The 25,821-nt window shown below is 46.2% G+C and overlaps 1 protein-coding gene across 2 annotated transcripts in view; it reads left to right on the forward strand.

Moving 5' to 3' along the window:
- TEX14 (testis expressed 14, intercellular bridge forming factor) overlaps positions 1–25,821 on the forward strand; it is a 61,902-nt gene that overhangs the window by 12,275 nt on the left and 23,806 nt on the right. The window contains exons 8-20 of one of the 2 annotated variants that reach the window (XM_055577491.1): positions 560–683; positions 1,972–2,150; positions 8,086–8,237; positions 9,345–9,535; positions 10,318–10,468; positions 12,479–13,407; positions 16,287–16,393; positions 18,969–19,094; positions 19,298–19,386; positions 20,210–20,479; positions 21,283–21,383; positions 23,468–23,596; positions 24,983–25,049. In XM_055577491.1, the coding sequence (XP_055433466.1) occupies positions 560–683; positions 1,972–2,150; positions 8,086–8,237; positions 9,345–9,535; positions 10,318–10,468; positions 12,479–13,407; positions 16,287–16,393; positions 18,969–19,094; positions 19,298–19,386; positions 20,210–20,479; positions 21,283–21,383; positions 23,468–23,596; positions 24,983–25,049 (2,615 nt within the window). The remainder of the gene's footprint in view (positions 1–559; positions 684–1,971; positions 2,151–8,085; positions 8,238–9,344; positions 9,536–10,317; positions 10,469–12,478; positions 13,408–16,286; positions 16,394–18,968; positions 19,095–19,297; positions 19,387–20,209; positions 20,480–21,282; positions 21,384–23,467; positions 23,597–24,982; positions 25,050–25,821) is intronic. The other variant, XM_055577492.1, reaches the window with a different exon arrangement.

Here is a 25,821-nt window from a genome sequence, read left to right on the forward strand (position 1 = left end):
TCCTGTGGCTCAGGGGTTAGTCCTTCAGGTCTTGCCGGGGCAGGAACTTCATCCTTGGTTGCATACCAGCACTGCTGAGGCCTTAAATAGTCCCTGGCTCATCAAGTTCACTCAACTCCTGTAAAGCCAAACCCTTCGTTTTGGGGAAGTCAGCCTAAAGGGACTCAAGGAGGCTGGACAGGCTCGTAGTGTGGATTGTGCTGTGAGGCTGGGTGGGATGTGTGGCCTTGGGCCTGACCTCTCCCTGGCCTTTGCCTCCCGATCTCGGTGAGTGTAACCATAATGGCACCTCTCCTGTAGCTAGTTGTTAGGATCAAGGTGATGTGTGTCGAGTCCCTAGGTTAGTAGCTCTTGGTGACATTGTCATTGATGACCCTAAGCCTTCAGGTTCTGATCAGTGAAAAGCCAAGAATTCCATCAAGAGAAAACTCGACCCCTACCCCATCCCACTTTCTTAGCAAAACATTGTGTGTAAATGGAATTTGTCTGGAATGTGTTCAGGGAGCCCAGAAGAGAGGAAAGCACCCGTAGTTTCATCCTGTCCTCTCTGCCTCTGCAGCAAGTTGCGGCACCCCCACCTGCTGCAGCTGATGGCTGTGTGCCTGTCCCCGGACCTGGAGAAGACCCGCCTCGTGTACGAGCGCGTCACGGTGGGCACGCTGTTCAGCGTCCTCCACGAACGGGTAAATGCCTGTTGCCCTGCATTCTCCCCTTGCTGCCTTTCCCCGCCACTCCAGCTCTCCTTTCCCTTTCTCTCTCTTCTTTTACCCCAGGAGCAGAGTTCCCATCCGTACACGCATAGAAGAGAAATCTCTTAATTCTTTACTCTGAGGGGGGCCATATAATGCACCGTTTAAAGCTAATCAGCACATTGGAACTAGTGTGATTTTATTATTGTTAGTCTGGCTTTTTTAATCACACATCTGAGAGCTCAGTAGACCCAGAAAACACACAGCCACACTTTTAGCTCACAGTAACCAAACAGTCTCTGGCCCTATTTCCTGGCATTTTCACTTGTGCCCTACCGCACGGGCCCTCAGCCTCCCAGATCTAATGCCTGATGATCCAAGATGGCACTGATGTAATAATAATAGAAATAAAGTGCACAATAAATGTAATGTGCTTGAAGCATCTGGAGACATTACCTCCCCCCCGGCTCCTTGGAAAAATTGTCTTCCACAAAACCGGTCCCTGGTGCTGGAAAGGTTGGGGACCGCTCCCCTCTGGGACCTTTATATGCAAGGCCTTGTTTGTCCCTTCCTACTTTTCAGCTTTCCTGGTGGAGGGTGTGGGGCACGCAGACTCCTTGGGAGCTTGCTTTGGCCTGAAATGTGACTTCCAAAAGGTCCCGACACATTGGTTTTTCTTTCTCCGTGGCTTTGTTTTGAAGACCCTGGGCTGGAGTGAGAAGAGAGCCTGCAGGAAGGGCCCTTCCCGCAAACGGCTCACCCTTCCTCCTGCCCGGGTTTCACCTCTCAGTGTTAGAGTTCCCTTTCCTCTCCTCGGGGGAGGGCGTTGACTTACAATGCCACTTCTGGGGAGAGAAGAGAGCGGTTGTGACTGGGTATCTTAGTATGAGGGGATTTCTGTCCTCCTGGAGTGAACTTTCTAGGTCCTCTGACCGCAGCAGGGACTGGATTGTCCTTTATGTGTCAGGCTCTCCCGGAGCACAGGCCTGGCATTGCCAGTGGCGGTGGGGCCCACACTGGAGGTGCGGACCAGGTTTGAGGACTTTTCTCCTCATTTTTTTTGTAATATCAAGTAGCTTGGCTAAGGGAGAGGAACCCAGGTTTTGAGTCAGGGGGCCTGAGTCAGTGGGGACCTCAGGCCAGTCACTTAACCTCATTGAATCTTAGGTTCCCCACCATGACAGCAGGTGGCTGTCACGACACCAGGTGGCTGTCATGAAGGTCAATACAAAAGACTGGAAACTGCAAAGCCTTCTGCAGCATCCTTTGTTCTTGCTTGCAGCGGGCCCAGTTCCCCGTGTTGCACATGGAGGTGATCGTGCACCTGCTGCTCCAGATCTCCGACGCCCTGAGATACCTGCATTCCCGGGGCTTTATCCACCGCTCCCTCAGCTCCTACGCCATCCACATTGTCTCCACAGGGGAAGCGAGGCTGACCAACCTGGAGTACATGATGGAAAGGTGGGTGCACCTCGATCATGACTTCCAAACACGGTCTCCCCGGGGTGGGTGCTTTGCTGTAGAGAGAATCTGATCTGGGCAGGATCCCTCACTGGGGGGCTGAACTGCCTTATCAATGGAGGAGGAGGTTTTCCAATGTCTTCCCCTGTCAGCCCAGGTTAGAGGGACTTTGGAGAAGTTACTTCTGTTCATTATAATAAACATTTGACAAGCGTGAGCACATGTTAGCCATACTGTAAGTTTTCAGACTTTTCTGTGGCTTCACACAGCCCAAGTATTTCTCACTCACCTTGCCGTGCAGTGTGTGTGTGTTGGGAAGGGGTGGCATTCACCGTGCTCTGCGTTCCTCCCTTCCGGGGCTCCACTGCCCCCCAGGCCTCAGCCTCCCACTGTGTCCTCTGCATTGCTGCTCAGCGAGAAAGAGCAAGCCTGGAGGGATGCGTGGCGGGGTTTAGGGATTACCGGAAGTGGGTGTATCATTACTTACCACTTTACAGGGCCCAGCACCCAGTCACCTCTTCCCTGCAGGCAGGCTGGGAAATGCACCACAGCTGTGCATCCTGGAAGATGTGAGAAGGCAGTGGGTGCTGGTGAGCCTTATGATCCTGACCTGAGTAGGTGGGGCTCAGTGCAAGGAGGGAAGTAGTGATGAAAACGTCATCCTTACTCAAGGTTTCGGGCATGGGTTTCATTTCCCATTTGGCAGAAGTCAGAGTCCTCCCGAGAGTGGAGGGCTAGCCCCCATCTCCTGCCCCTCAGTTCTGGGGGGCAGAGGATCTACCCTGTGCTTCCTTACTGTCCTCCACAACTCTGAGCCCTGGGCCCAGGGCTGCTCGGGTGCAGCTGTGAGGCCTGAGCCACGGGCAGACCCCTGGCTGAGACCTGCTTACCTCCGCTGAGCCTGGTCCTCACCCATCACCATCACCGAGGTTTTATTTCTGAGTCTCTGGCAGGTCTTACGTGCATATCTGCTAAGTCACTTCAGTCATGTCTGACTCTTTGCAACCCCATGGACTGTTGCCTGCCAGGCTCCTCTGTCTGTGGGATTTTCCAGGCAAGAATGCTGGAGTGGGTTGCCATGCCCTCCGCCAGGGGATCTTTCCAATCCAGGGATCAAACCCTCATCCCTTATGTCTCCTGCATTGGCAGTCGAGTTCTTTACCACTAGTGCCACCTGGGAAGCCCCTGGCAGGTCTAACATCTTATAATTTACTTCTTAGAAAAGCGCTACGAGGACAGGGATTTCTGTTTTATCTGCTGCCATATCTCAGATACCTAGAGCAGGCCTCCACACAGCGGGAGCTCAGCATGTTCTTTATTTTTTTAATTTAAAATTTTTTAAAAAAATTCATTTTAAAACAATGTATTTATTTATTTGGCTGCGCCGGGTCTCAGTTGGAGCACACAGGATCTTTAGTCGTGACATGTGGAATCTTTAGTTGCGGCATGTGGGATCTAGTTCTGAGCAGGGATGGAGCCCAGACTCCCTGCATTAGGAGGGTGGAGTCTTAGCCAGTGGACCACCAGGGAAATTCCTTTTTATTTTAAAAATTCTATTTTATTTATTTATAGACGATTTTGTTTATTTATTTATTTATGGCCGTTCCATGCTGTTTGTGGAATCATAGTTCCCTGACCAGGGATTGAAGCCACACCCCCTGCATTGGCAGCGTGGAGTCTTAACCACTGGACCACCAGGGAAGTTCCTCAACATGTTTTTTAAATGAATGAAGTGGAGAGACTATCAGCTCCCTGGGCCTCGTGTGCCCCTTGTCTCTCTGTCTGGAGAGGAGAGCACCGGTCAGATTGGGCTTCCCCTTGTGGGCCTTGGCAAAGGGTTTGAATTTAATCCTTAAAACACTAGGATACTGTGAAGGATTTTTTTTTTTTGAGCAGAATGATGTTCTGGCTGATTTACAGGTTAAGAAGATCCTCCTCACTCTTGCATGGCGATGGGGCAGTGATGGGACGAGAAAGAAACAGGGGAGCAGTTAGCTGTGACTAGAGCCGTTTTCCACTGGAAACTGGTGGAGGCCAGATAGCTCTCGCCAGTTGAGCTGTTCAGTCTCAGACCTGGTCCATTCTCAATCCCAGTGTCTCCGTCTGCCTACGAGATTAAGCCCCCGCACTTTGTGGAGTGGGAAGCCTTCCGCGGTGGGGGCTTCGCCCGCAGCGTCACCCTCATCACTTACCACTCTGCCTGGCCGTCTGAGGACACTTGGCAGGCCATGCCATTTCTCAGGGCTGCTCCTCACGCCTGGAGTACCTGGCACTCCTGTTTATCCTTTTAAATTCCACCACACCGCCCCCCTCCCCCGCCATGAAGCCTATACCGAAGGCCTTTCCCCAATCACCGAGCATGCTTTCCTGTCTAGCAGTCAAGCGTCGGCCCCTCCGAATGGTGAGCAGGACCCATGCTACGGCTTGTTCATCTTTACCACCCAGCTCAGGGCCTGCCACATAGTAAGTGCTCAGGAAGCATTTGAAGTGAATCCTTGAAGTGATTCAGAACAAGGTTCACCACTTTGGCTATGTGTTCAAGAGCCGAAGGGTTTGGACATTTTTACCGTTGATAATAGACTTTTCAAGGTTGACAGAACCCAAGCTGTTTGCCAGTGATGCAGCGCCACCTGTTGTTCTCATGGAGGTATAACAGTTTCTTTGATGCACTCTCCAATAGAAATATGAGAGTGAAATGGGGATTTGGAGATGGCCAGCCTCAACCCTCGGAGAAGGCAATGGCACCCCACTCCAGTACTCTTGCCTGGAAAATCCCATGGACAGAGGAGCCTGGAAAGCTGCAGTCCATGGGGTCGCTGAGGGTCGGACATGACTGAGCAACTTCACTTTCACTTTTCACTTTCATGCATTGGAGAAGGAAATGGCAACTCATTCCAGTGTTCTTGCCTGGAGAATCCCAGAGATGGGGAAGCCTGGTAGGCTGCCGTCTGTGGGGTCGCACAGAGTCGGACACGACTGAAATGACTTAGCAGCAGCAGCAGCAGCAGCCTCAACCCTGGGCTTCCCTGGTGGTTCAGACAGGAAAGAATCTGCCTTGCAGTGCAGGAGACCCGGGTTCTGTCCCTGGGTCAGGAAGATCCCCTATCCCCTGGAGAAGGGAATGGCAATCCACTCCAGTATTCTTGCCTGGAAAATCCCATGGACAAAGGAGCCTGGGGGACTACAGTCCATAGGATCAGAAAGAGTTGGACATGACTGAGCAACTAACACACACACACAGCCTCAACCCTGGGGCTTCCAGGTGGCTCTAGTGGTAAAGAACCCACCTGCCAGTGCAGGAGACGCAAGAGATGCTGGTTTGATCCCTGGGCGAGGAAGATCCCCTGGAAGATGGCATGACAACCCATTCCAGTATTCTTGCCTGGAGAAACCCATGGACGGAGGAACTTGGAGGGCTATTTATTGTCTAGAGTAGCATTCCATCTCTTGATGTAAAAATGATACAGCAGTTTCTCCTATTCTTCAACTCCTTCTTAATGGAGTCTTTAGAGCTGGAATTGACCTCGCAAGTGGTATCATATAGCCATAGCCAAATGTAAATTTGATGATGTCAGAGCCGAAGCTGAAAAGAATTCCCTGGGACTTTCCTAGTCCACTGGCTAAGACTGTGTGCTTTCAAAGCAGCAGCCCAGGTTTGATCCCTGGTCAGGAAAGTAGATCCCACATGCTGTCACTAAGAGCTCGCATACCTCAACTAAAGATCCTGCATGCTGCAATTAATACCCGATGCAGCCAAATAAATAAATAAGTATTAATAAAAAACTCCTTTCCTACATTCCACTAGCATTAACAGAGAAGGAAGAGGCATTGTAAGAGAGGAAAGTGAATGGAAGTAAAAGAGAAAGGGCATAAATTCCAATTGTAAATGACTTGTCCCTTGCCTTAGGTAGCCTAAAAGGCCTGAGAAGGTCAGTGAGCGTCTCCCTTGGACAATCACCCTACAATATGAAGAGCCAAGTGTGCTAGGTCCTTAGAATATATCTCTGACAATAAAACACTCCATTGCTTTTCCTGTGATACTAATTAATATTTTGCATGTATATCCATGCTGTTCACACAACACCAGGCCACACCTGCCTATTCAGCAATACAACTACAGAGTCTAAAAATAACATAGCTTCGTGGCTTCCTAATCTTACTGCCTGCAATCAAAAGTTCTGCTGAGAGCAGACTTCCCTGGTGGCTCGGTGGTAAAGAATCTGTCTGCCAATGCAGGAGACATGAATTTAATCCCTGGTCCAGAAAGATCCCACATGCCATGGAGCAGCTAAGCCTGTGTGCCACAACTACTGAGCCTGTGCTCTGGAGCCTGTGCAAGAAGGGAGACCACCACAATGAGAAGCTCGCTCACCACACCTGGAGAGTAGCCCCCGCTCGCCTCAACTAGAGAAAAGCCCGCACAGCAATGAAGTCCCAGCACAGGCAAAAGTAAATAAAATTATTTCTTAAAAAAGTTCTGCTGGGAGAAGTATTACCTAGAGAAGTTTGTTCAAAGTCTGAGAAGCTCATCCCATCCTCTAAAAGCTTTCCTCTGTCAGCAAAAAGAACTTCTAGTTACTTGCTTTTTAAATACAAACTTAATTCTTTTTCTGGCTGCCTTGCATCACTGGTGGTGGAATCTCTAGTTCCCGGACCAGGGATTGACCCTGGGCCTTGGCAGTGAAAGCACTGAGTCCTAACCACTGGACTGCTAGGAAATTTCTAAACACTTAATTCTTAATTATCAACCAGTAGTCATCAAGTCTTTACCAAATGCTTACCATTTACGTTCATACTGGGCTTTCCAGGTGGCTCGGTGCTAACGAATGCGCCTGCCAGTGCAAGAGATGTAGGTTCGATCCCTGGGTGGGGAAGATCCCCTGAAGAAGGAAGTGGCAACCCACTTCAGTATTCTTGCCTGGGGAATCCCATGGACAGAAGAGCCTGACGGGCTACAGTCTATGGGGTCGCAAAGAGTCAGACATGACTTAGCAACTAAACAACAACATTCATATTAATTCCTTACTTGCTTAGTGCTGTGGCTCCCAGAGCGTTTCCGCACATGTGATCTCATTTGATGCTCATGACAACTGTGGGCAGAAGTCAGCGCTGATTTCATCCTGAGGACTTTTGTTGGCCCAGAGGACTTTTAGGACACTGACTTAGTTCTCAAGGAGCCTGGTTGCAAAGTTGAGTTATTCAAGCAAATCAGTGAAACTTTGAGGATAAACTAAAAGGGCTCATTTCCAAGAGGGCAGAGCTCAGAAAAGAAGCAATCACGAAGAGTTGGAAGAGTCCCAGAAGGCTTTGAGGGAGGCTTAACGGGGTTCTTGAAAAAGTCTTAGGTTCATTTATTCAAAAGTAAGCATTGAGGCCTTGGTGTAAGTTTAGAGTTCTGATGATATAAAGAGTTAAGAGGCCTGCCTCATGGAGCAGATAATAGCAGATGATAAATAATAAATCAATAAACAAGAAATTCAGATAATAAATGCTCTGAAGCCAATAAATTGGGACTACTTTAGGTGGTCTGGTAAGTCCTTTCCAAGGAGGTGATTTTCGAGCTCATGTTTTAATTATAAGAAGCACGCAGTCATGCTAGGATCTGTGGGCGGAGCATGCTCTCAGAAGAAACCACCAGTGCAAAAACCTGAAGTGGTGATGTGTTTGGCCCATTGGAGAAACTGCAAGAGGGCCCCTGTGACTTGGGGAGTAAGTGAGCAGGAGGGAGTGGCCAGCTGAGGTGGGGCAGGGCCTGCTCAGGTAGCAACAGTAAGGAGTTGCCGGCATTGAAACAGCAGGCGGTGTGGGTTGCTTCAGGGTCTAGCTGGGTTTCTAGAAGCTCAAGGAGGTCATCAGCAAGTGTTTCCCTCGTGTGCTGCTGGTGATCACAGTGGCCCTTCCAGGCGCCAGCCCCACCTTGCATTTCCTTCTGCAGCCAGGATGGGGGTGCACACAGGGGCCTGACTCGGGTGCCGCTCCCCACCCAGCTCTACAACTGGGCCGCCCCGGAGGTGATCTTACAGAAGGCAGCCACCGTGAAGTCGGACATCTACAGCTTTTCTGTAATCGTACAGGAGATTTTAACAGGTGGGTCAGAGAGCACACCGGCAGTGACCGAAGTCCCTGTTCCTAGGTTGGGTTCTTTCCCCCTGAAGAGTCACTTAGTGTTATGAGAATGCAGGACACAGGGAAAAAAGACTTTAGGAAACCTCTTTGTGTTTATGCAAGATATGATCCCTCAGAAATCATTCTCTTTTAACCTGTTCTTTAAGATTCAGCAAAGCCCACCTATTGGCTTGTCAATGGTAGTGCATTTAATCCAAGGAGAGTTTTTAAACTGAATATTGCTGTCAGTGCTTAGGGGTCTCTGTGAGGTGCCCCTTAAGAACCTGTTTCCTTTTTCTTTTTTAATTTTTGTTGAAGTACAGTTGATTTACAGCATTGTGCCAATCTCTGCAGTGACTCAGTTACACACATGTGTGCATTCTTTTAATATTCTTTCCCATTATGGTTTATCACAGGGTATTGAGTAATGTAGTTTCTTGTGCTATACAGTGGGACCTTGTTGTTTATCCATTCCATTCTAAATGTAATAGTGTGCGTTTACCAATCCCAAACTTCCAGTCCATCCCTCTCTTTCCCCTCTCCCTATTGGCAACCACAAGTTGTTCTCTGTGTTAAGAATTTACAAACGAGAGGAAAGGACTGGCCTCTGAGAAGTAAATGGAAATCAAACACACCCAGGATCCATTGTATGTATAAGCAGTGTCACTTAAAAGAAATAGAAGCCCTTTCAAACCTACCGGACTCTGAGGTGAAGGTATACATACCACATTCACTGCCGGAGTGACACTCAGCCCCACTGAGTAGTGTTTACCGTCTCAGAGGCAAAGCCTCACCTTCTGTGACAGGAATGCATTGGGCAGGCCAGCCTGACACAGGAAACATTCCCTTGTGGTCCCCAGGTCTGCCGGCCAGAATACCACACCTACAGCGGTCTGACGCTGCTTCTTCCTGTCTCTGTGACAGAGATCTCCCTGTTATTTGGGTCAGATGGTTTCTCCTTTGTTATTGACCTTCCAGTAGTTTTTCTACAGAGAGAAATTAATTTTAAAGAGGTTGAGCAACTTGACAAAAGTTAGCCAGTTTCACCTGATTTCTTAATGTTTCTTTTTCTGGCTTTTTCCTTAACAGACAACATACCTTGGGATGGCTTAGATGGCTCAGTCATTAAAGAAACCGTAGTCTTGGGCAATTATTTAGAAGCTGATGTCAGGCTTCCGAAACCTTACTATGATATTGTTAAGTCAGGCCTCCAGGTCAAGCAGAAAGATAGAACTATGAACCTTCAAGATATCCGTTATATTATGAAGAATGACTTAAAGGTAAGCTGTAAAGTTGTTAGGGGTCTATATTTGCTTACCTATCTCAGGGTAGATTAGGGAGTTAAGAGACCAAGAAGAAGCTAGAGATCAAGTTGTAGGAAGTTTTGGAAATCCTCATTTCATGACACTCTTTCTGTGTTCTCAAGAAAAGCCTAATAGCCTAATTTGGTGAGGGCAGCAGGAAATTGCAGAGGGAGGCTGGAGAGGGTCAGTTTGTAAAAGGGGCACCCTGTAGGCACATAGTGTGATTCAGTGGATAGCAGCTTTAGTTACTTTAAAGCAAATAACTTTATTTATTTATTTATTTTTGGCCGTGCCGGGTCTTCGTTGCTGCACAGGCTTTTCCTCTAGTTGTGGCGAGTGGGGCTACTCTGTAGTTGTGGTGCGCCGGCTCTCACTGTGATGGCCTCTCTTGTTGCAGAGCATGGGCTCTCGGTGTGTGGGCTTCGGTAGTTGCAGCTCCCAGGCTCTAGAGTACAGGCTCAGAAGTTGTGGTGCAGGGGCTTCATTGCTCCATGGCATGTAGGATCTTCCCAGATCAGAGACTGAATCCGTGTCTCCTACGTTGGTAGGTGGATTCTTTACCACTGAGCTACCAGCGAGGCCCCTGTTATTACTTTTCAAAGTATTGGTAATCACAGTGAGTTCATTTATGAGAACTACAGTGAGTCTACCCGACAGGAGTAACAGGGAGTTTATCTGACACCTAGATATGTTTCTAAAACACCAGTGACATTCGGATGATTGCATATATGTCCTTGACAGTATTTCTCTTGTTACAGGATTTTATTGGAGCCCAGAGAACTCAGCCAACTGAGAGTCCCAGGGTGCAGAGATACGAATTTCATCCTGATGTCAATGTCTGTCTAGGACTAACTTCAGAACATCCAAAAGAGACCCCTAACTTGGAAATAAAAGAGCTGAAGGAAACAGGTATGGCTTTAACTCAAGGTTTTGACATAACTGTGTTTTGAGAGCTGCGACTAATCGACTCCTCCAAATTATACCCGTAACTTATACTGGGAACGATGACTGCCTTAGGAAACAAAATCAAGATCCTTAAAATTAAGTTAAATTTTATGGGCTCCATATACACCTTTTCCAGAACTGGGCAGTAACAATCTATTTCTTTCTAGTATGATTTAGGAATGTATTCAATTGTTTCATAAGTAAACATGGTGATTTTTATTTAAAATTATTATCTGTTCATTGTTGCCCTAAAGGTCCGGGAGCAAGCAATGAGAATGAGAGCAGAACACGAAATCTGGTGCAGTGGGTCAGGGGGCCTACAGGCTCTGTTGGACTGAGGTGCAGAGTCCACTCTGAGTCCAGCTGTTACTCCTGACTGCAGACTACAAAACTTTCCTTGATCTATCTTTCCCAAGACACTGCGCTGACATAGTCCAGATCTTGTTTTCACCCCAGGCCATTCCCTCGTGGGAGGGTCTCGGGAACAGTCAGCAAGTGTGTAGGCGGTGTTCATACCTAATGCCAACCCGCTGTTCCAAGGTCCATGCTTTCATGACCCCAGTCATACTCCCTTCTGGGTCTGGCCTTGGGGTCTGTAAGAAGGCTATTATTCTAAGAAAAACATGAAAAATGTTTTTCATCATTGTTAATACATTATCAACAGTTTCTTGATATATGCTGTTTTTCCAGGTGCCATTTCTATGAAATTTCTCAAGGCTGTGAGTGTACATTATTAGAAATTCCCACTACAGTTCATTATAGAAAATTTAAATAATAAGAAGAAGATTATTTAAGAAGATTTTAATTTCTTAGAAATGGTTTGTTAACATTTTGGTATTTCCTTCTAGCCTTTTTCTTAAAGCCTTACTACTTTTTAGTGTACTTGGAAACCTCTGAATTCAGAGCTGCAAAGAACCTTGCAGTCATCTGGTTGATGCCCTCATATTCCAGATGAGAAAACTAAGGTTCAGAGAGGTGTGATTTGCTCATGATTCCAGGCTGATTGCCCAGTTGGAATTCAGGCATTTGGATTCTAGCCAAGCGACTATTCTCTTGACTCTTTGCACAGGCCTGGAGGCCTCCAGAATGGCTCTCCAAGGTCTCATTACTTTGACTTTTCCATCCCATTTTCTGCAAGCTGTACACCATCAACCAGGGGTGGTGGGTGGTCAGTCCTGGCGTTATTTTTTAAGGTATTCTTTCTCTCACAGTGCAGTGGCTTCTTGGGCAGTGTCTTGGCTCCTTTTATCAGATGCTCACAAAGAGCATGACTTGACCTGACGTGAATATTTAAACACTGTGTGTAAAGAAAGTGTGAATTTAGTCCTAAGATTCAGGGGCCTATAATTCACTTGTCCTGATAGTTAGGCATTTTTGAACATACTATAACTTAAGCATAAGCATTTTTTCCTGGGTTTGATCCTTCCCAAATTTTCTTGTTTTTAAAATAATTTTATTTACCTATTATTTTTGGCTGTGCTGGGTCTTCATTGCTCGGTGGGGTTTTTCTTCAGTTGCAATGAGTAGAGGCTGCTCTCTAGTTTGTGGTGTGCAGGCTTCTCATTGTGGCGGCTTCTCTTGTTGCAGAGCTCGGGCTTTAGGACTCATGGGCTTTAGTAGTTGCTGTTCCTGGGCTCTAGAGCACCGGCTCAATAGTTGTGGCACACTCGCTCGGTTGCTCCTCGGCATGTGGGATCTTCCTGAATCAAAGATAAAACTTGTGTCTCCTGAATTGGCAGGCAGATTCTTTACCGCCGAGCCACCCAGGAAAGCCCTTCCCAAATTTTCTATCTCAACCCTCATCAAAAGTTCGAAATACCCTCTCATTCTCTGTGAGTGTATCTGGCAGTCTTTCTAACTGAAAAGTGAGTGAGATGATAAAAAACTTCTTTCTGTGTGCCACTTGAGCAACAAGCCGTAGGTGCTGAGCTGCTGTGGTCACTTTAATCAGCTGCATGTTGCTTTTCTTTTCAGCAGGTGGTCAGTTTCATTCCCCAAGGGGTCACTCTTCTCCCACCGGGAAAGCAACACCAGAGCCTCCTGTCCCAGACGTAAGTCCAGTGGCCCAGCAGACTCACCGCCAAGACGCTGCTTCTCCTGCCTGCTCTGTGGCGGAAGAGGCCAGGAACCCCAGCCCAGATCAGACGAGCCTCTGCAGCTTCGAAATCAATGAAATCTACTCAGGCTGCCTGGACACAGCAGATGACCCAGAGGAGGAGCGCCCAGGAACTGGCTCATCTCTTGAGGGGGCCACACCAAACCAGACAGATGAGCTGAAGTCCATGGAAGAAGAGCTGGAAAAGATGGAGAGAGAGGCGTGCTGTTCTTGCGACGAAGATGAGAGCTCTTCGGACGCTGACACGGAGCTCTCCTGTGAGGACTGGGAGTGGCAGAATGATGCGCTGCGTTCCCCCAGCTGGCCTGAGCCAGCCCGAGGAGCCAAGGGCGCCGCGAACAACCGCTCCATGACCGAGGAGTACATCAGTAAGTGTGTGCTGAACCTGAAGATTTCGCAGACCTTAATCCACCAGAATGCTGATTTGCTGAGGAATGTTCAGCAGAAGATAGAAAAGCTCGAGATGATACAGAAGGAGCAGGCGGAGCGCCGGTCTCTGTGGGCTTCTTCAAGAGAGTTTGCAGGCATCCACGACTCACCTTCTGCCCTCGGCCCCCCGGCTTCCAGCTACCTTCCTCCTGTCGTGCAGCGGCCGGGGGACCAGCAGCTGGACCCAGGAGGCAGTGGTCTGACTCTAGCAAGGTCTCCGAGAACAGTGAAAGACTTTCGAGGAGGACATTTTGGCAAAAGGTCCAAGAAAAGAAGCGACTGTGGCTGGACACCTTTAGCTTCTTTCCCCCAAGTCACTGAAGAAAGCACCGGGGATCAGCCGGAGAAGGGCCGCCAGGTGAGGCTGAGACGCGGGGGCAGGGCAGCACGCAGGGTCTGGAGCCGGCCTCGGCGCACCCTGACCCGCCTGCAAGGGTGGCGTCAGCACCGCCAACTCCTAGTGAGTCCTCTTTGCTTTGGGAAACAAGGCCTCTAGGTTGGAATTCCAAGGTAGATACTCTTCATCTCCTATCCCGAACCCAGCTCTCAGGCCTTGTCCTCTGTAAAATTCTATAAACTATGTGAAATCACTGTTTTGTAGGTCAAAATAATCAAGTATTGGCAATTGTATATAGTTCAACTCGCCAAATGTGGTATCTTGGGCAGGTATTTAATCCCCATTCTGAATTGCTTATTAATTCATTCATTGACTCATTTGATAAGCATAGAGCTCTCAGAGGCTGTTTATTAGACCTTGGGATTTGATGAATGAGCCACAAGCTCTGCTAGGAGCAGCTCAGACACCGATGGGAACGGAAGGACTTGGTAGTCACAGGAAATGCCGCAGAGGATGTGAGAAACCGTGGGTGGAAGCGTGGTTCCTCTGTGGAGCTGCTGCTGTTTCTTCTTTTTTTTTTTTTTGACCACACCACACGGCTTGTAGGCTCTGGGCTTCTTAAGGACAGGTCCGTCCAGTAAGGCTGAGGAAATGTCCCCACACATAGAAGGGGGCCTAGCAGTAGAAGGTACTCCGTAAGTGGTCATTGAGGGAATGAATAAATGGATGAATTTTAACAAGTTCACACATGCAGAGCTGGCTGCCTGTTGAATCAAAATTTTAGAGCTGGATCAAGCCCATCCTTTTCCAGAGTGTGAAGCTCAAGCTCGGAGACTTAAACTTTCTGAGATCCATGGATGTGACTGCGCGCAGGGTGGAGTGGGAGAGGTCAGCACCCCTGAAAGGAGGGTCTTATTACTGAAATTATTTAGAGTTGCTGGCTCATGGTAAAAAAAAAAAAAGCAAGCTAACTTTTAGTGAGTTTTATTATTCTTTTAATGTGCCCTCTTGGCCTGCACAGGGCAGCTGACTCCCACTACCCCATCCCTTGCTGTGCTGCTGACCAGCCCCAGCTGGGTTTCTGACTCCCAGGCTAGTGCTCTTGCACTGTTCCTTGCTGCGTTTCAGTGAGACTTGAGTCCTCACTTAGAACATTTGGAAAAGCCTTGGCATTTGTTTTTATGTAAAGAGAAGGAAGGTGATTTTGGGGAAGGAAATGGCAACTCACTCCAGTATTCTTGCCTGGAGAATCCCATGGACAGAGGAGCCTGGTGGGCTACAGTCCATTGGGTCACAAAAAGTCAGACACAACTGAGCAGCTAACACACACACACAAAGAGAAGGCACAATGAAAGTTAGAGTTTACGAGAAAACTACTAGAAATAACTTTTATTGTATACTGTATGTTGATTACCTTTTGCTGCATAACATAAAATAACAATGTTTTATTCTTATAATTTTGTGGGCTCTGAGTATGACAGGGCTAACTTGACTGATTCTTCCATTCCTTGTGACACTGGCCAGGACCACCTCCTCAACTGCATTCAGCTGGAGTCTGCGTTGAGCAAGAAGTTCCAGGAAGGCCTCAGTTACCTGGCTTCCCCAGGCGGCCTCTTTCCACACTTGGTTTCTTTTGATTCACTAAGTAGTCTCACCCAAGCTTCTCTGCAGCCTGGCAGCTGGCTTCCCAAGTGAAACTGAAGCTGCCAGGTCTCTTAAAAACTAGGACAAGATCACTTTTGCTGCTTTTCTGATGGTCACAGGAAGCCAGCATGGATTCAAGGGGAGAGAAGTAGATTCCAGCTCTCCAATGGCAGTGTGGACAGGGAGGGAAGGAATTGAAGGCAGCCGTTGTTGGATACCATGTACTAGTACATATGACTACGTGTAAAGCAGCTCTACCATATTTTAATTGTTCTTTAAAAAGCCTACCCTGGTTTTCTAGCATAATCAAAGAATAAGGCATTTTCACCTAAGTGAAATTTTCAAACATTTGAAATTCATTCTTTTAATTTCTCCATTCTTAAATTTTTAATCATACTGAATGAAAACACTACGGACTTGCCATTATTCTAAATGCCAATTTAAATATATTCTAAATCTATTCTAGCCTTTCCTTGGTGACCATGACGATTTTTTGAACATCTGTTACTGTGAAACAATGTTGCCTCCACTCAACAGCCTCTGGAACTCACACTCCACAGAGGCAGTGATCGTTTTTATGCATCTTCTCATCTTTAGGTGTCTTGCTGCCATTCCCAAATCTCACATGTGTTGCTTTTATTCGCTGTAGGTTAGGAAATGCAATTAAACTAAGTTAGTTGAAATTGCAGTAAGCAGATCCCAGGTCTCTTTTTTTGGCTAAAGGGCATTGGCTTTAATTTATTTTACTTCTACTATTTTTGAAGTATTGTAGCCTTTTTTTTTTTTTTTGGTTGTGTTTTATTTTCCTAGCACCCCTCTCCTCCCGCTGCACCCCAGTAGATTTAGGCAGATATTATTGTCCCTGTTTTATGGATGAGGAAACCAAAACACAAGGCTCACTTAGGTTAGTCTGAGTAAAGATCAGATGAGAACCCAGGGCCTGGGGCTCCTCCCATAAAACCTGCTGCCTTAATAATCATATAGGGGAAAGTTTGGGGACTTTTGATGTCTAATTTGTCTGTTCATTTTCCACTTGCACCCTGTTTGGACTGAAGTCCTGAGGGCCAACGTGTCTCTGAAGAGGCCTCCAGCTAAGAGATGAGTTATTAGATGTGAAACATGCAAACTGAAATTGTCTTGAGAGGTCTGGTTAGTTCTACATACTGAGCGAGAATGACTTTAAAAATAGAATGTGAGAGTGAAGGGAAGAGGGATTCCTTCATCAAAGCACTGAAACATGTCTCCCGATTTTTAAGCTGCCAACTCTTTGTGGTCCTGGAAAACAGAGCAGAGGTGAACAGTTTCAGCCCACTCATGGAGCCAAGGCCAGTTTGGAAAGAGACAGGAACCAGAATACCAGCAGGTGGGTTAACGTTTCATTGTTCTTTGTGTCATCATGTCTTTAGACGCCCATGTAACCCTTAGGCCACTTAATGATCTTCATGTCGCTGGTGACAAAGATTGTGAACATTGAGGAGTAGTAACACAGAAAGAGATGTTGGCAGGTTCTCTCCGCTGAGTGAGTGAGAAGAGCAGTATAATGGAGACTCGCAGGAGACGTCAGAGGTGAAGTTGCTGGCAGGTCAGCCAGACAGAACTCCTCAGTGGTCCAGAGCAGAGCACCCTGTCTTCCTGAAACTGTCCAGATTGCTTTCCTGAGAAAAGGAAGTGCCAGGTATCCCACACACCAGGGCTCCAGAAACCAAACTACGTGAAAACCAGTGTTGTTCAAAATAAGCGTCACCGACTCTGGGGGGCAGAAGGAGGAAGTTGAACAATATCATCGTTACCTTTTGGACTCTGATTTTTAGCCAGACTGAGGAAATGAATTGATTTCAGCACAAATCAATTTTCCTTCAGTAGAAGGAAAGTGTATGCATATGCTGGGTTTTTAAGAACTTAGGAAAAGCAAATTTTCTTTTGCATAGGAAGAATTATTAATGGAGCAATTAATGTTTTTCAGGACAGAGTCATATATGAACTTAGTTGTCCTTTTCTGTGGTTAAAAGGCAGCATTAATCCACAGCTTTGAAGTCCATCTTCCTGGAAAAAAAATTTTTGTATTCCTGCCCTCAGTGGTGACTGAGAATAATGACAAGAATTTGCTGTTCTCTTCACTTCAGTTAAATATGTACCAAAGGGGGAATCTAGGAACATGCCCAGACGTTTTGGGTTAGTGTATTTTACCTTTACAAAGGGAATGAACTGAAGAACCACCTAATCGGCCTCAGAGAGTTTAGCACGCACATCACTGACAGCGGCAGACAGGGCGACGGTGTAGCCGCTGGCAGACGAGGCAGAAGCTGCAGCTGCGGCCGCCCTGCTCAGCGCCAAAGGGAGAGGCTGAATGCTTTGCTGCCAGGCCACCTAGGCTTTTTGTGTGCTTTCAAAATCACTTTAATTATATACATGTAGGCATTTTTGTGGGCTTCCCGGGTGACTTAGTGGTAAATAATCCGCCTGCCAATGCAGGAGACGCTGGTTTGATCCCTGGTTGGAGAAGATCCCCTGGAGAAAGGAATGGCAACCCACTCCAGTATTCTTGCCTGGAGAATCCCATGGACAGAGGAGCCTGGCGGGCTACAGTCCATGGGGTCGCAGAGTCGGACATGGTTGAGCGACTAAACAAGAAGGCAATTTTGTATCCCGAGTTTTTGCTTTACATTAAAACGTTTTTATCCTTTGTTATTAAAAACATCCTGTAAACTTACTTTGAAATTGTAAATTTGAAATGGGGAAAAATTGAATTTTCCCCATTATTTTTTTCCCCCATTGTTGAATTTTAGGTTGTTTCAGTCTTTCTTTCTTCTGTTATGACTAGGGCTATAGTGACTTATCAGTAAATTTTGTTCTGCATTTTGGGTTATGTCCTGATAGACTCCCAGAAGCAGAGTTACAGAGGGTTTGAACACTTGAAAGATGCTTGATGCTGCTGCTGCTGCTAAGTCACTTCAGTTGTGTCCGACTCTGTGCGACCCCATAGATGGCAGCCCACCAGGCTCCCCTGTCCCTGGGATTCTCCAGGCAAGAACACTGGAGTGGGTTGCCATTTCCTTTTACAATGCATGAAAGTGAAAAGTGAAAGTGAAGTCGCTCAGTCGTGTCCTACCCTCAGCGACCCCGTGGACTGCAGCCCACCAGGCTCCTCCATCCATGGGATTTTCCAGGCAAGAGGAAGTGGAGTGGGGTGCCATTGCCTTCTCCGAAAGATGCTTGATAGCTGTTGCCAAATTGTTCTTCAAAGAAGCTGATCAGACATGATGTTTCTAGTTCAACAGCCTCTCTTTGCACTCTGATACAGCAGGAGACTGGGCTACTCTAGATAAAAGAGGATTCTTATGTATGCATAAATCACACGTTTTCTTTTTCTTTATCTTATTTGGCAGTGCCAGGTCTTAAGTTGTGGCACACGGCATCTCCTTGTTGTGGCATGTGGGATCTAGTTCCCTGACCAGGGATCAAACCTGGGCCCTGGCATTGGGAGCATGAAGACTTAGCCACTGGATCACCAGGGAGGTCCCCTAGATGATACATTTTCAAAGAATTAGTTTAATAGGTGATAAAGTATATAATCATGGGATATTTAGAGGAAAAAGAGACTGCTTTGTTGTGTAGATGAGGAGACCTTGGCGCAGAGAGACTGAAGTTTGCCAAAGTCAGCTAACTAGTAGCAGGACATGGTCTACAACTCAGTGAAACTAGGATGAAGATCTCTGAATGATCTTCAGAGTCCCTGGTGGCTTAAGCCCATCTTTATAAGTGTTAGCTGTTGTGCTATCACTGATGTGCCGGTGGGCCTGTTACCAGAGGATTCTGATCAAAGGGCAGGAAACTACTGAACCATCACCTACGCTCTGCTCTGCTACAGCCCAAGGACCAGGGTTCTGTTTGTGAAGCTGAATTTCAAGATCATCTAAACCACTCCTTTCGTTTCTTAGCCAGGGAAGGCCTAGGGAGTCCAGTCCTCAAAGCAAAACGACACAGCTCAGTAGTGCACTCCTCACCGTGCCAAGCCACCCACAGGGATCACCCGCCTCATCCGGCCCTGGCCAGGACTCCACCAGGTAGTACAGCTTTGTGGGCTGCGTGTTGGAGGGGGTCTGGTGCCCCCTGGTGGTTCATAGGAGTCAGTGCAACCTCAGAACAGCTCAGAGAAGAGGGGACAGTCCTCTGGGTGGGCTCATGGACTTGGGGTTGTGTCAGGAACCTGAGTAAACTGATGTGTTTGTGTTCACTTGCCCTCTTTCCCCAAATATATGCAATTCAGGATCAGTATGCAATCCATGTCTTCTGAAATCTATAACGCAAAGTCACGAAATAACAAAGATGATGGAGAGATACACTTAAAATGGAAAAGTGAGTATAAAGCCATGGGTTCTGTTGGACAAAATGAAATTTAAAGTATCTTTACTGTCTTCTCATAGTCTTTTCTTGTTAGATCATTCCATTTTAAAAGTAAGACCTTTCTGATTACAAACTGTAAAAGAGAAGTGCTTTTTTAAATCTCTGGACTATATAGGAAATCTTTCTACACTCTGTATATGTGTATATATGTACGTTGTGTAACAAACATAGTAAAAAAATACACAGTATAGATTCTTATAATGTTGTTAAGGTAGAGAGCTTCCAGTGTCACTTTCACCTATCCTGTGGGCATTATCCTTTTGTATCAGTTTAATCTTATGAGCTTAAAAGAATACAGCATCTATGTTTTTTGATAGTAATGCTAAGTGACACTGAAAAAGGATAGAAAATTTTGAAGAAAACACACATGCACACATATATATACATACTCCCAAAATATGAGCTCAGTCTGGTCTAGAAAGGCTATACAAACTCAAATAGAATGCCTTCCATTAGTTTCTGCAGGCTAGGGGCTTCACATGTCATTTTCTTACAAAATCTTTACAGCGAGAAGGTCTGTCTACAAATTTCTATTGCTTTTTGGTCTAATTCAGCATAAAGGGCTGTAACTAACTGAAAGTCTGCCTGTCCCTCACTCTGTTATTAGTTCTCTCCTCTTTTCTGTTTCAAGCCAAGCTAAGGATGATGCAGTTCTAATAAGGGAATAATTGTGACAATATAAGCTATAAACCATTACGTAACTCTTTAAGGAACTAAAGCTTTTGTTTCCAGCATTCACAGTGCTGTTTTAAATGCTGCTTTCTCTTACATCCAGCGGAAGTGAAAGAAATGGCAGCAAAAGCAGCCACTGGACAGCTGACAGTACCTCCTTGGCATCCTCGGAGTGGTGTGGCCTTAGACAGTGAGGCTGAAAGTGAGCCTGACCCCCTGCCGCAGCTCCCCATTAGGGTCTCCGAGCATGTGGATTGGCAGCAAGCTGCAAAGTATCTCAAGAAAAGCGATGAGCCAGGAGGAAATGACAAGTGTGGCCAAACAGACAGCAGTGACCAGCGTGGCAGGCAGTCAGGGCCTCAGCGTTTCACCAGTAAGTTCAGGTGGAGGAATTGGGGTAGGTGAGCTCTATCAAGTTGTCAGCTCTCAACAATAAGTAAACCTAGAATATTTCCTTTGGCTTCTCTCCTTTCCTGTCTGTCCGGGGATCCTGAATTCCAGGCGAAAGGAGCACACCCATCTAATCCCACTGTCCTTCAGACAGGTGAAAAAGTCTAGAGACTCGCAAGTTTTTCTCTTACTGGAGCAGATTGCTTTGTCCAAAGGAAGTAAATAGTCTCCGTGCACTGACCCTGCTTCTGGATCTAACCTGGCAAAGAATTGAACCTTCTACCAGAGGGCATTGGTGGCAGGCCACCCCCTACTGCCCGCTTCTTTGCATTGCATTTTAGGCCATAAAAATTCCACCATCTCTCAGAGAGTCTATGCCTGAGGAACCTAGAGACAAATGATGTTTACTGCCATCACTTTATTATAGATTTGTGGGTAAAAACTGCATGCTGTATCTTTCCATCTGGTAATTTGCTTGCAGTCTGGGCATGAGATATCATTTCACAGTTGTTTGAAAATCAAGGAAAGGTACATCTAAAATTATCATTCATCTTAGATAGAAAAATATACTGGTTTGGACTTTTTTGGTATTTAAAAGGGAGAGAGATTCACGGCCGCGTGCCAGCACCAGGCTAACCTAACAGTCTCCACTGTCTGGACAGAACCTGGCATGACACATGGCTGCATTCGGCAGAAAATGCAAGCATCTCCTCTCTCACACTATCCTTTGCCCCTTCGTGCCATTTAAAAATTACTGAATGACAATTATTGTGTTATAATCGTTAGGTATCAGGCACCTGCCCCCCAGAAAAGATGAGCAGCCAGAGCACAGTGAAGTCTTTCAAGCAAATTTGGATGCATCTGTGGCTGTTGAGAAGTCTTACAGCGTAAGTCATACAGCTGGAGAGCCATCTCAAAGCCAAAGACCTAGTAGGGTAAAACTGGGTTGTTACGTATTATGACATTGAAATATCTGTAGTAGTTCTCGTTTGTTGGAGCACGTGCCCTCATGTCTCTGACATGAATGAAGAAGTCTTTCGTCCTTAATACTTTCTGAATTAGTTCAGCTCAAAGCACTGTGTATATTGGAGCTTGGGGAAAACACAGTGTTAGGTTCAGCTCTGACCCTTGAGCTTTCTCTCTGTGTGCGTGCTCAGTAACTCAGTCGTGTCTAATTCTTTGCAACTCCATGGACTGTAGCCCACCAGGCTCTTCTGTCCATGGGATTTCCCAGGCAAGAGTACTGGAATGGGTTGCCATTTCCTTCTCCAGAGGATCTTCCTGACCCGGGGATCTAGCCCACGTCTCTTGTGTCTCCTGCATTGTCAGACGGATTCTTTACTGCTATACCACCTGGGAAGCCCAAGCTTTCTGTCTAACTGTGTAGAAAAGACCACCTCGTAAAGCTCAGTGTGAGGTCCGTTACCAAAGCTCATGACTGAAGTCAGATTGAAGTAGGAAAAGCAGGGCCAGGGTTGCAATGAGAGTACCTTCGCCTGGGATGTCATTTAAGACCAAACTTCAGCTCTCAGCTCAGTGGAAGGAGTGTGTTCATGCCTGAAATCTATGTCTCAGCAAGCTCCCTAGGATTCAGTCATTTCCCAGCATTTGCACTGGGGTTACAGCCTTGCTTCAGGGATTTAATGCATTCTTCAAGTGTGCAATTGGGCCATGGTCCAGCCAGCGTAAGGAACCAAAATTTGTAATCACCATTGACATGGAAGAATATAAACAACAATTGAGAATAAACAATGTAAAATGCCAATTGTGATAACATTTGAGGCTTTTCAAAGAATATATCTTTGTATTTTAATCAGTACACAGACCACTCACAGGGCAGCTTATTCTTTTTTTCCCTTGAGGTCTGGGAGGACGCACCCCATTAAGCATACTGGCTTGGCTGGAGAAGCAGGTCTTTCAGGGAAGTGGGGAAGGTGTGGGAGGCCAGGCTTGTCTGAGAAATTTCAATTTGATATGAGAGGTCAAGGAAAGCAGCTGTTAAATGCACAAAAGAGGAAGTGGGACAAAGGCAGTGCCCAGGGAAATAAACCACAAAACCTCTGCAGAGAGATGATTGAAGGTAAGGAAAGGAGCCAGCTGTCTGGCCCCGTGGTGATGAGGGCTGGACGTAGAGAAGTAGCAGAAAAGGAAGGAGCAGAGCCGAGATGCTGACGAAATAACTTGCTTTTAATTAATGTATTTATTAGGCTGTGCTGGGTCTTAATTGCAGCATGTGGGATCTAGTTCCCTGACCAGGGATAGAACCCAGGCCCCCTGCAATGGGAGTGTGTTTAGCCACTGGACCACCAGAGAAATCCCAGTAACTTACTTTAAATTATTTCATTTTTTAAATAGTTCTCCCTTTTTTCTAAATTAAAAAAATTTTTTTTGGCTGCATGGCTGTGGGGTTTTAATTCCCCAGCCAGGGATCAAACACACACTGCCTGCAGTGGAAGCATGGAGTCTTATCTGCTGGGCCACCAGGGGAATCCCTGTTTTATTATTGAGATTGCATTGCTATTTTTAAAATCATGCTCCTTCTCTTGCCTTTAAATGGGAATACCTGAAGGAGTCCCAGGTCTGAGCAGCCTCAGCCTAGAGTTGACTCCAACACATGGACTGTGTCTGTGCCCATGGGGATCAGGGTATGTAAATTCAGTCCCCAGCTTGAGTTGTCTATGGCCTTTCTTCTTCCTGTGAATTTCAGAGCAAAAAGGCCGTCCATCCTCCCCTACTTCCATTGTGCAGGTAAGGATGTTGAGATTCAGGACTGATTTGTCACACTTGCTCTGGGGTTCATGACTGGCGGTGCAGAAGGAGGGCAGCGCGCGCGTGGCGGGAGGGGCTCTGAGAGCATCAGCCCGACTGCAGGGTGGTTTTAGATGCCCTGTTATTAACACTGCAGCCAGCTCTAAAGGGATTTGTTTACAATAAACACCAACTGAAAAGTGATTTCCTACGTTATTAATAGGGTCAGTCTGCACAATCAACTTGTTCACCAGAGTCTTCTGAAGACACTGAAGACATGACAGATGAATTTTTAACTCCAGACCATGAATATTTTTACTCCTCAATTGCTCAAGAAAATTTGGCTCTAGAGGTAAAAATTTACAAAGTTCAGGATAAAGTACATCTCCAGCTTTCTTTGTTGCTTTATTCCTTTAAAATTATTTTTATTAAGAAAAATAGCTTATACGTAAAAGTATATCCTGTCAATTTATCAGTGTTTTCATATGTTTTGAAAAAAAATGTGTGAAAAGTAAGATTTTTCATAATGAAGGTCTTACCACAAAATTGTGGTCCCTGCATTTGTGCAGCACTTTGTACTTCTTTTTCAAAACCCGTTCCTTCTTGTTGCTTAATTCGCAGTCCTTTCTTGGGGGGAGAAAAGGCAGCCTGCTGTTACTGCTCTGCGTGAAGAAGCACGGGTGACAGCAGCCTAGGGAGTTAGCCCGGGACTGACAGGCTTTAGTGCTGGGAGAGCCAGGAACAGCAGCACAGGGTCCGCAGAGAATGTGAGGCTGTCCAGTACACGGCCCTTCCTCTGGGATTTGCCTGGCTCTTGCAAGAACCTGTTTGTGCAGAGAGTATTTTCTTTTATAAAATGAAAATCATGGGAGTCTTTTATTTACTCTTGTAATTTTTACCTCCTCTCTCCCCTAACCTGCCACCTCTGGGGGCCCTTTTACCAATAAGGAAGGTAGAGTGGAGGAAAGAGAATTGTACATGCCAATCACCACATTTGACTGACGGGAAGAATTCAGTGATGCATCAAAAAGCATAAATCTCCCTTGTCGGCACTTCTGCAAACTCAGTTAGAGCAGTTTTCCATAATCAGTCCTTCGAACATTCTTGATATTACTGTGGACTGGGACATTAAAAAAATGGTTAATAAAAAATAGAAGTTTATATACGTATATATGTACACGTATATAAAAAGGGTAACAGGGAAAAGTACACGCATCTTTAGGGTACAGATCATGAACTTTTACATGCTGAACACACTCATGGAGCCAGCACCTAAATCAAGAAATAGAACATTCCTGATCCCCTAGAAGACCTTGTGTTTCCTCCCACCCACTCCTCTCCTCAAAGGAACCAGTGTTCTGACTTCTCACCCCATAGAGTAGCTTTAGAGCCTGGGCCATCTTTCCTACCTTTTTTGGCTTTTCTAGTAAAGCTCCCAGGAATTAAAACATCTTTGTTGGATGGTTGGAGTGAGGAGAGGGGATAATTATATAAAGAAGGGAGAAGTAACCCAGTCCCACCTCACAATGGGAGGTGGAGGGCTTGTTGTTGAGGAGGAACATATACTACAAATAAGTTCTTAATGTCTGTGAAGAAGGTTTGTTCTTTTTCTATAAAAGATGCAGGAGCTTTTAAAGATTTTCAAAGTTTAAGAACATCAAGAAATCCTCTCCCCATCTTTTGATGATGTATCTTCCTCTAGTGAACTTCCTTTCTTTGCTCTTTCTTTCTTTTATAGACTTCAAGTCCCATTGATGAAGACTTTGAAGGAATACAACATGCTTGTGCCCGACCTCAAGCCTCTGGTAATACGCCCTCAGGGCAGATTCCTTTGAGAATCCCTCCTGTTCACTTCCTGTCAGATCACACATGTTTAGAGCTGGAAAGGTCCTTAGAGATAACCTTCCAGGCCTTTCATTTTACAGATAAGAAAACTTAGGCTCAGTGATTTCCCCTCATTAGAATGAATCCTCAGCTGCTCACTAGCCTCATGGTATCCATACATCATGTTATTTATGTACTTCCCCTTGCATTCTTTTCTTTTTAACTTTGCCATTTATTTATTTATAAATATTTGTGTGCGTATTTACTTGGCTGTGCCACGTCTTAGTTGCGGCACATAGGATCTTTAGTTGCTGATTTGAACTCTTTAGTCACGGAATGTGGGATCTAATTCCTTGACCAGGGATGGAACCCAGGCCCCCTGCCTTGGGATTGTGGAGTCTTAACCGCTGGACCACCAGGGAAGTTCCCCCACCTTGCCTTCATATAGCGTACGTTACAGCAGTTGCTGCTTCTCTTTTCCCTTGTGGTCTCTCTCCCTAGATTTCAGTGCTGAGCTGACCTGACGGACTGGCCTGGGCCTCACAGCTGGTTATTGACACGGTGACAACCAGTACTAGGCTTCTGTGTCCTTCTCTACTCCAGAAGACTGAGTCTTACCATCATTTTCCTTTGCTTGCATGACATCTTAGCAAAGGGTTAATAATAGCCAATACTACAGTCAGTATAACATCGTGCCCTCCCTGGGCCTTGGGTTCTGTATAACTTAGCAATTGCTTCCTGTTACACGGGAAG

This window comes from Bubalus kerabau, chromosome 4, assembly GCF_029407905.1.
Source record: "Bubalus kerabau isolate K-KA32 ecotype Philippines breed swamp buffalo chromosome 4, PCC_UOA_SB_1v2, whole genome shotgun sequence".
NCBI lineage: Eukaryota > Metazoa > Chordata > Mammalia > Artiodactyla > Bovidae > Bubalus > Bubalus kerabau.